Source organism: Caretta caretta, chromosome 1, assembly GCF_965140235.1.
Source record: "Caretta caretta isolate rCarCar2 chromosome 1, rCarCar1.hap1, whole genome shotgun sequence".
NCBI classification, from domain to species: domain Eukaryota; kingdom Metazoa; phylum Chordata; order Testudines; family Cheloniidae; genus Caretta; species Caretta caretta.
In genome coordinates, this window is record NC_134206.1 from 326,661,074 (window position 1) to 326,674,771 (window position 13,698).

Below are 13,698 nucleotides of genomic sequence, written 5' to 3' on the forward strand. Positions count from 1 at the left end.
CCCGCGGCTGCGGCGGGGGCTGGCGCAAGCGGCCGGACACCGAACTCGCGCAGGACTTCGGTGGCGCTGCGCTCCCCAGGGGTGGCCGCTGCGCTCGGAGGACCCTGCACGGGAGCGCCGGCGGGGGGGAAGGCGCTCGGGGCCCCGCCCGCCCCCGTGACAGACCCATAGATTCGGAATCTGGGTCGCGCTGAGTCGAGTCCCGGCCCCGGGCAGGAGCCCGCGACTCGGGACCCCGCGGCTGGGTGGGGGAAATGAGCCGCTGGCCCCTGAGGCGGGGAGCCCAACCAACAGCCTCCCCCACCAGCGGCGCCTGCTCTCCTGCCCCAGCCCAGCCGCCCTCGCCCGTCCCGGCCCCTTCTCGCCTCAGCCCAAAACTTTTCAGCACTTACCAAACCCGTCGCCATTTCGAGATTCCCCTCAGATTCCCCCTCCGGCCGCTCTCCCCCTCCATCAAACCCCACCCCCCCGATGGGATTCGTCCTCAGTGGCCAGGACAGACACGACTCAAGGCACGGCCCCTTGCTATTGGCCTTCTGACCTGCCCGTCAGGATTCCCCCGCCAAGGGCGGGCGTGTTTTGACTTTCCTGCGCAGACGATTGCATAGAGCGGCATGTCAATCACACTAAAGTTGCGTTCCGATTGGTCAGTGGCGAAGTCCCTGCATTCTGGGAGATGTAGTTTCTTTTTCCATCGTGGGCTACTAAACAGGGAGCACCTGGACAACAAGCCCCAAAATGCGCCGCGAAGCGCTCGGCTGATAGTAAACAAGAGTCATAGGGACACGTGTATCTGCCCTTCTGGCTAACTTTACCCAGGAGACTTAGCGGGTGGCTCTACCCTTGGCAGAGAGAGGCAGTGGCTCCTCTTCAGCTCAGTGGGCACCTCGGTGTAGTGGAGCCAACCAGAGTGTTGCTCACTGCCTCCAAGACTGGGGGGAAAGAGGGGGTTCATGGGAGGCAGGCACATGCTGCCTTTTCTTATGGTGCCAAATGGGGTGGGAGGGCCCTTGTGGAACAAGTTGAGCACTGAGACTCTAAAGACCCTCTCGCGGCTATCAGAGAGGAGAGAACTAACTGCCAATGGAGTTGGAATCCACGAAGGGGCTGCAGTGTTGCAACGCGTTGCGTAACTTTTAGATGTGTACAACAAAAGTCGCAGGAACGCTACTGCAATCCTTAAAGCCTGAATTAGTCATGGAGGTTCCTTGTACAATATGGGAGGAAAGATAGCTCTAAGAGAGCCATTTTAAGCTAGCTACTGGGAGATGTGCATGAGAACATTGTGTTCTAAGCTCTATCCCTCTCATAGCCCTGGTCTACAATGTGCGTGGCGGGGTGTCGACCTAAGATACACAACTCGCGTAGCTGAAGTTGGCGTATCTTAGGTCAACTTACCGTGAGGACGGTGGAGAGTCGACCGCTGCCGCTCCCCCATCGACTCTGCTTCTGTTCGCATCTAGACGAGACGCGATAAATAGATCCCCAGTAGATTGATCACTTCCCGCCGATCTGGCGGGTAGTGAAGACCTGCCCTATAGACAGGTGCCTGTCTCTGCTTAATGAGCCACAAATGGGAACCCAGTGCCTGAACTCAGGTAGTTTAGGCATCTAAGGTGTTTCTTGCAAAAATGATCTAGGTGGCTGCCTCACTATACACAAAAGGGAAAAGAGATGGTGGCTTAAATACCTTTATGGATTTGGGCCTAGAAGTAGGCAGGCCACTCATGCAGTTTTAACCAGAGCTGCTTTTGTAATGTTTGTCCCCATCCAGTACTGAGACAAAACAGTTTTTGGTTTTGTCTTGTGTCAGAAGAGGGATGCCATAATGGAGAGTGCACCACTCCACCCCGTAGACGTGATCTTGCGCATACTGTGTATGTGAGGTAACGCCAGCAGGGACTGGGCAGAGTGCTGTTCAATATGGCACCCCCATTTTGACCTCACACACATTGTGTGTGCAAGATCACGACCCAGTAGGGGCAGGCCCATGCCATTCCTGGAATGTTCAGTATCCTGGAAATGTGCTAGTGGGCACCCTATCTATAAGCCCAGGAAATCAGCCATAAAAAGTGATAGGCCTAGGGGCTTTAGATGAATCCCAATAAGCACACTGCAGGAAGCTGAGTTCAAGACAGCACAGAACAATTGAATACTAGGATTTAACTATCTTCTCTATCATCTGTATCATTGGAGAATTCAAGGTGATCAGCAGCACACATGCACACTTCCTTAATCTTACTGAATTTTAAAAAGCTTACCCTTTGCTCCTGTGGATTTAGTTACTCCAAATCATGTTTGCTGTCATCATTTTCTGTTCACAAAACTAATTATCTTGTAAGGTTCAGCTGCTTTTGCACATTTTGTAATAGCCTGCACTGGGGGTCGGGCTTTGTCCAGTCTTGGAGTGAAGAGCTGCTTTTCCCCTTCTTTCGCAACAGGAGCTCTTTCACTACCAAGCTGATGTTGCACTGAGTCATAGCATAAGACTGGAAGTGACGATTTTGCTCTTGCTTGCTTTCTGACTTTAATAATACTCTGTACTTTCCTACCACCTTTCAACTTAAAATCTCAAAATGATTTACCAGCTTTAACTAATGTTCAAAAAACTTCTGTGAAGAAGGTATCCCCATTTTACAGCTGTGGAAACTGAGGCATAAATAGGTTAAGTGAATTGTCAAAGGTGAAACAATGAGTCAGTGGCAGCACTAACACTAGACCACAGCTCTCCTGACTCCCAGTCCAATGCTTTAATTATCAGACAACACTTTGGTTGCATTTAAACTGGCAGTGGTAACTGAGGCTCAAAATGTAGTCTGGGGGAAAACACAAAAAATCCCTTTCTAGGTTCCTATGCAATGCCCATCTATATCAGAGGGCCTCACATATATTACTGAGCTTATCCTCACTGTATACCCGTTTGATTAGGAAGCATCCCCATTTACTGACAGGGAATTGAGGCATAGAGATTAAGTGAGTTGCCTAGTGTCACCCAGGAAATCTGTGGCACAGGTGGGAACAGAACCCAGATCTCTGGAGGTTGAGTGCTGTTTCCTGTCTACCAGATCCGCACCTTAAAAATTCTAATACAAACAGAAATGTTTTCCTAATTTAAAAATAATCATCAGTATCTTAATAAGAATATGAAAACTTCAATAACAAATAGCTCAGAGATTGTGTGGGGTGGATTGAAATCGGGAAGAAAAAAGAAAACATGCCATTCTTCCTTTTCCATTCCCAACCAACTCTCATCTTAGCTTTGGAGTTTGTTACAATTTGGTAACATACTATCTGAAATAAACTAATAAGGGAATGCACACAAATAAATATAAATAAAGAAAAAAATATATATTCCCCATAAGACAGGAATCTCTCAGGCATAGCCTATGATGTATTACCTTAACATATACTAACAAAATGCTGTGTGAGAAAATGAGTAAGAACTAGATTATTGCAGTTAAAAGAAAAGTGGTTCCACTTCTTAATAATGGCCACCAGAAAAGAGTACTATTTTCTGGCTGTTAATAAATGAATGCATAGTGTAGTGCAATTAATATGAACAAACTTTCACAGGGACTACAATATAACTTACTAAGCATCAGGGTACACCTTATCCCAGTTTTACTTATTGAGCATCAAGACACAGGAAGCAGATGCCTGATTTTATTGTAATTGTAAAGCAATGAAATCTTGATATTTGTCTTCTATGGGAAGTGATAGCTTGTCCATTAGTAAGAGAAGGCGAGTTATTTCAATCCAGATGGATTTATTTGAAGGTATTTCACTTTCAGGAACATGCAATATCTTCTGGGGGTGAGAATGGGTAATTATAAAAGTCTTTAAATGAGTTCATCAGACTAATATGACAAAAACGATGGAGTAGAAAAGCTGATGTCTTAGAATCTAATTCAAAATACCTGTGCTTAACTATATACCAAAATAATTAACCCTTTACAGGCATTTCCTCAGTTTGAAAAGCTGGCATTATTAAAAAGAATACGTGTATAATCAAAGTAAATGTTGAGACTCAACTCCAAAAACACTGAACAATGAAATATAATATTAAATGTTTAATATTAGAATAGGCAAACAGATCTTTTTTCTCAATACTCTGAATATTAAGAGTTTAAAATTTTTCTTAAATATTTATACACTTTTGCATAGGAAAGGCTTTATAGAAGCATTACTCAAGAAAATTTTTCCATTTTGTTGATAAATTAAATGTTTTTACATGAATTTTTGAATTCCTGTAAGTGCTGAAAGAGTAGACACTACCAGTACGCATTAATTGTGTGTTTTGGACTGTTTTAAAGGAACCATTTTAAAAAACTGAGACATTAAAGATGCCTTTCAGATTAAGATTCTTATTACCAGCACACATTATTACATTTTTATTTTCAATTGGAGCAAAGGGAGAAAATCCATTTAAAATATCATCTCTCATCACATTATCCCACATTGCAATTGACATGCTCATCAGCAGATGTATTTCTAATGTGTACCTGTCTTGTCTTGTAATGTCAACCAAAATTTTATGAAGAGCTGAACAATTAAGTGCAAGCTGCTTAATACTTGGTCAATGGACTGCTTTAAGATATTTTATGTCAGCTGGCTAAGGAGTGAAACGATGATGATTTTCACAAATCTTGGCTGGTCTCAATATATAATTTTGCACTGTGCCCTTTTGGAAGTAGCTGGTGAATCATGTTGCTAGAACAAACAAGATCAGTTTCTTTAAGAAACTGGTCCTTCATTTGTCAATTCTATCAGGTCCTTTTTTTGGACCAGGAAGTATTAGACAAAATCATCATGTATGGGGGAAGACCATCTGTTGAAAAAAGTCTAGATCTGCTGCCCTTTATTTCAAAGACTTCTGTAGTATTCCAAAGAGAAAACTGTTCCCCCTCTCCTGGAATTTGCCCTACACAGTTTTGTATCAATTTTAATATTTCCTTTGTTATTAGAGTCTAGACACTCAGCCAGTTTCTTCAAATTTAGAAAAACTTAAATACAACTTATTTCTCAGCCATAAACTCTCTACAATATAGATGCTTCAGGCTTTTTTCCTTTGAAGGGATCCATTTACTGACTGCAGCCTGATACTAGCCATTTCCTCCTAATCTCCTAGCCCTATGAAGCATTTTTTAACAGTGAATTCAGTGAAACACTCCAAAGGCACTGGACTGACCACCTGGAAGACTGAAGTTCACTATGCTTAGAGGAGGTACAGCACAGGCTCTTGCCCTATTAGATGTAAAATATAATTTAATAGATATCTATTTAACTGCAGTATTACTTTTCAGAGGTCAAGGAGAAAGTGTGGTAAAGTCTTATGCTGCTTCACGTTCAAACAGCCAGACTCAACAGGGTTTTCCCCTCTGCAGTTTCAGATTCCTCCTTTGTAGTCTAACTTGTCCACACACATTCCTGAACAATTGTCTGTACACTATTTAGGGAAAGGGTCATGTTCAGTTTCATTTCCCCCCATTGTTAAGTGGTGAAATTATGGTCCACTAGCAAGGGGATGTTAAAGCTCTACCTTCTCTCTGACATTTGTTCATGCTCTGTATGGGTGCATGCTCTAAAGGGAAAGGCCACCAGGAAAGAATTTCTGTGTGAGGGACAGAAAGGATATGGAAAAAATATCAGGGAGTCTTCGCTAAATTTTCATTCCCACACGTAGATGAATTTAACAACCCCACCAAACAGAACAAGTTTTTATGTTGCATGCTTTTCTTCTCCTCTCTCACTCTGTTACTTGTTCTAATTAGGTTGTAAGCTCTTTGGGGAGGGACCTGTTTCTTATGGGTCTGTAGCTCCCAGGTCACTTTGGGCATAGTACAAATAATAATAATGGTCTCGATTGCCATATATCTCCAGATCCATGTTGGCAGGAGCCCTTTAGATGCAGATCTCTCCACTCTGCATGAGCACCCTCTCCACCACTCTTCCAGATGCTGCAGAGGGCTCTGTAAGGTCAGCACTAGGGTAGGGGGTAAAGAGTGGCCAGGAGGCAGTTGGACACATGTTCCTCCCTCCATCCCTGTGGAAACACTTCAGAAAAGATAATACATCCTAATGCTTAATCACCTTCCCATGGAGCTCATCCCTATCCCCTTTTATAGCACTTTCTATTCAACGATAAAAGAGCTTTCCCTAAAATCTTACAGGGATGCTGTGAATATTCAAAGTTTTTTACAGACGTTAAGTTTAAAAGTGCTGGTTAAATTCTAAATTTATAAAGCAATATGATCCAATGGCACAGACTCCTGCACAGGTCAAAACTAGTGAATATGATCACAAGTCTTGGGCCTTGGATATCACACTCCACAAAAATGTATAACACATTGAGAAAAAAAAATGCATATTCCATGAGACTAATCCTCAGATTTAAATCTTATTAAAATGAATATTTGAATTCATTTGACAACCTGAGCAATAAACTCATGATATGTGCTTTCTATACTCAAACTTACTTATTTTCTTTTTTCAGAGTAAACAGCCATGTTAGTCTGTATTCACAAAAAGAAAAGGAGTACTTGTGGCACCTTAGAGACTAACCAATTTATTTGAGCATAAGCTTTCGTGAGCTACAGCTCACTTCATCGGATGCATACTGTGGAAAATGTAGAAGATTTTTTTATATACACACAAAGCATGAAAAAATACCTCCTCCCACCCCACTCTCCTGCTGGTAATAGCTTATCTAAAGTGATCACTCTGCTTACAATATGTATGATAATCAAGTTGGGCCATTTCCAGCACAAATCCAGGTTTTCTGACACCCCCCCCCCCACACACACACACAAACCCACTCTCCTGCTGGTAATAGCTTATCTAAAGTGACCACTCGCCTTACAATGTGTATGATAATCAAGGTGGGCCATTTCCAGCACAAATCCAGGGTTTAACACGAACGTCTCCGGGGAAGTAGGAAAAAACAAGGGGAAATAGGTTACCTTGCATAATGACTTAGCTACTCCCAGTCTCTATTCAAGCCTAAGTTAATTGTATCCAATTTGCAAATTAATTCCAATTCAACAGTTTCTCGCTGGAGTCTGGATTTGAAGTTTTTTTGTTTTAATATTGCGACCTTTAGGTCTGAGATCGAGTGACCAGAGAGATTGAAGTGTTCTCTGACTGGTTTATGAATGTTATAATTAATAATTATAATAATATAATTTTCTTTTGTATATTGTAAATCTTTAGTGGAAGACAGAATGAGTAAAAGGCCAGATGTTCTATCCAGTAGAGGGCAGTGGTTCACAAACAAACTGTATAAAAGATTACATTAAATAAACTTGAAAGAACATTGCTTAGGTTGCAAAGGTAACACTCAATAGTTAGGAAATGCCAGAATTAAGGTTGACTGTGCCATAATGATTTATATTAAAACTACGTCAAATGTTATTAATGTTTAGTGAGACGCACCCAACTGAGCTAAAACCCCACTCATTATTTTAAACTGAAAAATTCATCTGCCAACAAATAAAATCCCAGAGATTTTTTTCCCATTAACAGAAGCAGTACAACAACCTGCTGCAACACAGCCAGACCTTCGGCCTCATTAAACCCAAAATTTTGTGTTTATCTTATAGTCATCACACCTCTTGCATTTGACATTTAGCTGCAGTTTATAATTGGGTAAGGAGGGTTTCTTTGGGGGTGGGAGAGAAAAGACCACGGGTTTGCAGTAAAATGGTTAAAAGTAGCCATCACCAGACCATGTCCTGGCATTTGATCTATACTGAATGAGTGTCCAGAGTTGCTATATACACGTTCTGTTTGTGTACAAGTTATTTTCTCTTTTATTTGTTCCCAATATATGAAGAACTGAGCAAGAGGCTCAATGTTTGTAAAGTTCTTCGAAGGTTTAAAGCACTACAAACGTGTTAAAAATTATTAACGTGTTAATAAGTGGCTATAAATAATTCACTTATAACTTTATAAAAATGAACACATCTACATAGATATATAGATATATATATATACACACACACACACATATATAAAAGTGTTGTTTATTGTAAGGAAACTTTAAATATAACAAACAATATTGAAAATATTGTTAGTAGCATTTATGGCCTTGATTGGAATTCATCATCATACAAGTAGCATTTTCTGAATAACATTAAGCTAGTGCAAAAAATAAGTAACTTTTATAGAGTAAGCATATAGAATGACATACAGATTTTGGTTACCTGATGTTTCCTTCTAGTATAACAGACTTCACTTTTTTCAATAAATCAAAAGTACAAAGGCAATCATATGTGCAACTATTCATATCAGGAGGCTGTGTAAAAAAATTGTTGACACTTGTAAATTCTGCTGAGACTGTTTTTGTTAACAATGTTCATTTATAATTTATATCATATTATACGATATAAATTACGTTAGTAATAGTATTGTATAATCATAGTTTCATATTCAAGTATGATTGTATAAATTGTCAGAACAGATCACTATAACTACAGGATATACAATTATACCAACTGACAAACACAAATACATTGCATTAGAAAAGTCATTGTCTAAGAAGAAAAGTAAGGTGTAACTTTTCATTTGTTTAAAACAGGGATCAAGCAACCTTGTTGAAAGTCTTCTGGTTCTGTCCTGATAGAACTACTGCAACTTGTCATTATGTGAACTAGCTTTCCACATGGAGCAATAAACATGTCAGTATATAATGTGAGAATTGGACTATGTCAGATACTTCCAGTCACAGACTTTTACTATCAAGAAATGAACACTTTTTTCTTATTTTAAGTAAGATAATACTTTCTCCTTCGTCACTGAACAAAACTTTACCCCATCCTTCAACTGCTGCAATGACAGTCTTTCATGATGTCTTAGGGGCCTTTGGTGTCTGAAGACCAAAGCAGAACTTGTCAGCTTTAATAACATGCTCTCCAAACATGTATAAAATAGCCTTTCAAATTATTGATCTTTCAGATTCACATGCTTTCTCAAACTTGCTGGTAAGGATTTCCGGGACCAAAAATTTTAGTATAGCTTTCAACACTTTAGTAGTTGAATCTGGTCTGTAATATATAAAGTCAGACTCTATTGAGAAGAAAGATACAGAGAACATTTGACTTGAAATGGGAAATATTTAACAGAAAAAATAAGTGATTTCTAAGGATAAAATTTAACCCTAGTGTAGACATCAAATAAATATGGAAAAGACAAAATGCATAAATTCTGAAACAAGAAAGAAATTAGAAGGCAAATGATGTAGGTTATGCATGATTAGTTAGAATGTGACAATTGCTTACATAAAATACTTTTGCCTGTTTTTAAAAAACATGCTTGCATCAAGATTAATTTGCCAGCTTTCTCAACAGAGGAATATACCGCTTATATGTAACAAATAAAAATGCAGTTTATTGCAAAAATATAAAAATCCTTTAAATTGCATAAGATATTACAATATTTTCCAAGTGGGCTTGCTGAAATGTGACGTATTAAGCAAAGAGGACTTTAATACCAAATCACAAATGTTAAAATAAGACTTGGGTAATGAACTTTACACAAAATGTATTGTTGTGCCTTATTGTTATGAGGAATTTTGAGTTATTTCTTTTTTATACAGCTATAGTCATTGCAACATAAAATCATGACAATTGTAATAGGCAGAAATGGATATCTACAGTCTACCTTCTGTATTATCAATACTTATGAACACTATGTGCATTAATACTTTAAACATATCACATTCAAGCTAACAGTCTATCCAGAAAATCATAACCATTTTATAGAACAGAAGCTGGTTGAACAAATTCATCAGCATAGTGTTTTTTTTAAATCTATTCTTTATGAAATGCTGTTTACAAAGAACCTGATTTTCAAAAGGCGCTTTCCATTTACAGCTACCCTTGACTTCAACTAGAACTGCTAGTGCTAAGCTCTTCTGAAAATCAGGACCAAAGTCTATTAAATCCCAATTTAATTTATTGATACATCCATTGTAATATGTAAAAAAGCAAAACCAAAAAAACCCCAAACCCTAAAATCACAGAAAATGCTTGGCATCTACAGGAAGATAGACACGTTCTCAGTGGGCTAACCACTACTGTGCTATTTTCTCATAACAGATCTTGTTGTTCCATACTTTATTTCATGCACTGGGATCAGCAATGTCCATGTTTGTTCCAAACAGAGCAACTAGCTGCTCCTCATAGTTTGCAATGTTTCTTTTCATAATTTCCATACAAGGTCCCAAAAGCCTTTCAAATGCCTGTACATCCATAACTAAGATAAAAGGGGGTGGGGGGAGAGAGAGAGAGAGAGAGAGAATGTAATGTGGCCATCAGCTGCAGAAATTAATTTCAGAGTTTATGACATTCATTGTGTAGAATTTTAAATTTTAATGGGAAAGGCATCAATGAGACCCATACTATGTCAGTAGAGCTGGAGATAATTTTTCCCATATGATTCAGACCTAAATAATACCTTGACCCCAATCCTGCAAACACTTATGCATGTGCTTAACTTTATTACTAGGAATAGTTCTACTGATATCAATGCATAAGTCTTTGCAGGATCTGGGTTTTGGATGACAATTTAAATTGTCCAATTTAAATAATCCATATTGGTTCACCGGGAGTGTTAATCAGGAGAACTAAAAACGCTGTAGTCAATAATTTGTGTTTTTTACTTCAAGAAACTTTACACTTTAAAAAGTCTAAAACTAACTTTGTATCTATTAGGTTAGCACTGAAAAATTTAGTAAGTCAATAAAAAGTCCATAACCAGGAAAACTTTTTTTTTTTCAGACACACACACAGTTTTTCCTACAAGTCTGTATAGTTCAAGTTATGGCATAAATGTGCATATATTTGCAACTTGTTTTAATATGTTACTTATGGCAGTTCTTATGGGAAAATACACATTTAGAGAAAAACATCAAAATGAACAATTCTGTTACACACACACACACACACATACACACACACCCCCGCCACCCAATTTTTGCTATCCTGGAATTGCCAGTAATTTATACATACTGCTTTCCTGTTGTCTCATTCTCTTTACTTCCTTTCTCTCTTCAAAAAGTTGCTGGAGCCATGCTCCTGCTAACACATACCTGAATGTTTTTACTTCAGATATCACTCTCTGCTAAAAATGAAAATCTCACCATTTACAGCTTGATATCATGTACAAATTTTAAGTGTGAATTTTAGAATTGCGATCTTTGTTATTCATACAGAACCATAAATGTGCATAGAGCCTTACAGACAGATAAAAGAAAATGTCCATGACCATATGAATTTACAATCTAAATTCACTTTGTGGCACTATAATAAACATGGCTGCTTACTTACTATAGATGTAGTTAGGGAATACACACTCTAAATTTCATTTAAATGATTCTAACGCCTGGCCTATACACAAACTGTACCAGTTTAACTAGAAGTGTGATTTAAAACATACTTAGTTAAACCAGTGCAATTTTGTGTATACACTTATATCAGTTTCAAATTAAACTAAGCTGATTTAAGATGTTCTTACACCAATTTAAGAATGTCCACGCTAGTGGTGTTGCATTTATTTAGCTAATTTAGTGTGTAAATCAGTTAATAGGTGCACAAACTGTGTGTAGACTAGGCCTAACAGTGTATGGATGGCACACCAAAACCCATCCAACACTACACAAGAAGAGCGTGCCACCCATTTTTAAAATATTTTTAAATGGTTCAGCTAGTACAGTTTTGTCCTCAGTCTGGGTGGGTATAATGCAAATAAAATGTTTGAAAACTATTCTCAAGATTAGGTAGTAACTCTTCAGGGTATCTATTTATCTAGGTAGTTACACTGTGCCTGTCACCATAGTATGACAGCCTACAACTTTGTGAAATATCTAAGATCGCTAAAATAAGGTTTGTCAAGGAGAATTCAGTGGTTGTTGGGAACTTTGTTTTGAAAACATTTTCCAAGTGAAGATTGTATGGAATACAAAAACTACTGGAGAACTCTGGAAAGGGCTACAGCACCCTGTACTTTTCTACAGACTATAGTTATAAGAGGTTCCAAAAGGAACCTCAGGGGGTTAGACTAGATGAGCCTTGCAGTCCCTTCTAACACTAGGATTCTATAATGTCTTCCGTTGACCTTCTTGGTGGTATCTTGGTGTCTAGTCTATTCTTTTCCTTTTCTTATCTTCCACTCACAGTTATGAGTCTAATGGCGCTGAACCTATTGAACAGTAATCATAGTGATTTCTCAGGTATTATCTGTGTGTTCTAGCCAGCAATGAATTTGGTCTGTGCTTGCTCATCTGATGCCATCTTAACTGGTTCTTGTCATCAAGAGAAAGAAGAAAACTTCCTCCTTGAACCAGCATCCAGTGGACGAAGGTCGCTGCTTTCTCAAAGGTGCCAGTGACCCAACAACTTGCCACACTGGACCATAACAGATCTTCTTTCTTAACACCACCTCTCATCTTCTTCTTCTTTGGTCTTCTTTTTTCTGCTTGTTTATCTTTGTTTGGCTGGGGAGACTTAGTTTTAAAAAACCAGTAGCTTTGTGAATAAACAGAGAACATTTTGTTTGTTAGCCTGATGTCTGTTATTTAAGAATACAAAATTTGCCTTTGTATCTTACAATTTTCCTAATAGTTAGATTAATAAAATGGAGGGGTTATATAATGATGTGATTGAGAAGTTAAACCTTAAATCATACAAAAGAATCCTACATTTCAGCATTAAGGGGTGCATTAAGTAACATCTAGATAACCCATAAACCATGTCAACTCAGTTGGGAGGAGTTAATTGTTTTGTTTTGAATGTAGGTTCAGTTTTTTTAAAATAACATTACTGAAGGAAAGCTAAGTTAAAGAAATAAGTTTTGTATTTAGTTCTGAATGCGGTGAGATTTGTGGTCACTTATCATTTCTAGTACTGAATTCCACAGTCTTGGTCCACTCCTGTGTAAGAGAAGGGAAGACTATCCCTTGAGGAATTGTACAGATGATGGCTCTGGAGGTGGAGGAACAGCTGTCCATCATAAACCTGTGCGGCTAGTCCCAGGCAAAGGATTGAAGCCATCTTTCCAGTTCACCAATATGGTCTCTCAAAGGAGAAGGAGAAGTATTTGTTTTAAATGCCACAAGGATCCAGAAGAAAACACATGTATTTGTACCCCATGTCCACAGACAAGATGATGATCTCTATTAATACAACCACTATTGTCTCTGCTCTGTGCCTCAGCCTGAAACCTGACAGATTGACATGGGCTGGTAAAGCCAGCGACTTTGCTAACTACTTGCTAGCTTAGTCAGAAATAGATTAAATAAGGTAGCATGGAAGGTTGGTTATATTAAGCAGTTGTTTCTTAGGTATTGGTCAACCACTGGGCAAGGACAATTTTTTATCTGTCTGTTAAGTATTATGCAGATTTATGTAACAGAAAAGTACTATGTACTGTGCTAGTTGGAAATCATTTTCAATTCCATCTGAAGAAGGAAGACATTGGAGGTCCATGGTTGACACAGTTGTCAATTACAAATAATTCTTCTAGTGTAGGTAGGAATATACTATAACAGGTACAGTATAGTCTAACAGTCCAGTGGTTGTAAAGCAGTGCTACTGGATGACTGAAATCTGACTTTATGGTATGAAGGAACATACAGTACATTATAATTACAGCCTTTGATAAGTAAAAATATTATTTTTATATTAGTCACAGCAAGCAAAAATA

At 38.7% G+C, this 13,698-nt stretch overlaps 2 protein-coding genes across 4 annotated transcripts in view; both read right to left on the minus strand.

Moving 5' to 3' along the window:
- Nucleotides 1–446, minus strand: part of HBP1 (HMG-box transcription factor 1) — a 34,151-nt gene extending 33,705 nt beyond the window's left edge. Inside the window, exon 1 of the mRNA XM_048836335.2 lies at nucleotides 393–446. Within this exon, the coding sequence (XP_048692292.1) occupies nucleotides 393–407 (15 nt within the window). The 5' untranslated portion in view covers nucleotides 408–446. The remainder of the gene's footprint in view (nucleotides 1–392) is intronic.
- A 7,559-nt stretch (nucleotides 447–8,005) lies between these two features.
- The window catches only part of PRKAR2B (protein kinase cAMP-dependent type II regulatory subunit beta), a 158,193-nt gene continuing 152,500 nt past the window's right edge, over nucleotides 8,006–13,698 (minus strand). For all 3 annotated transcript variants that reach the window (XM_048836343.2, XM_048836340.2, XM_048836342.2), the window contains one exon: nucleotides 8,006–10,251. In XM_048836343.2, the coding sequence (XP_048692300.1) occupies nucleotides 10,118–10,251 (134 nt within the window). In that variant the 3' untranslated portion in view covers nucleotides 8,006–10,117. The remainder of the gene's footprint in view (nucleotides 10,252–13,698) is intronic.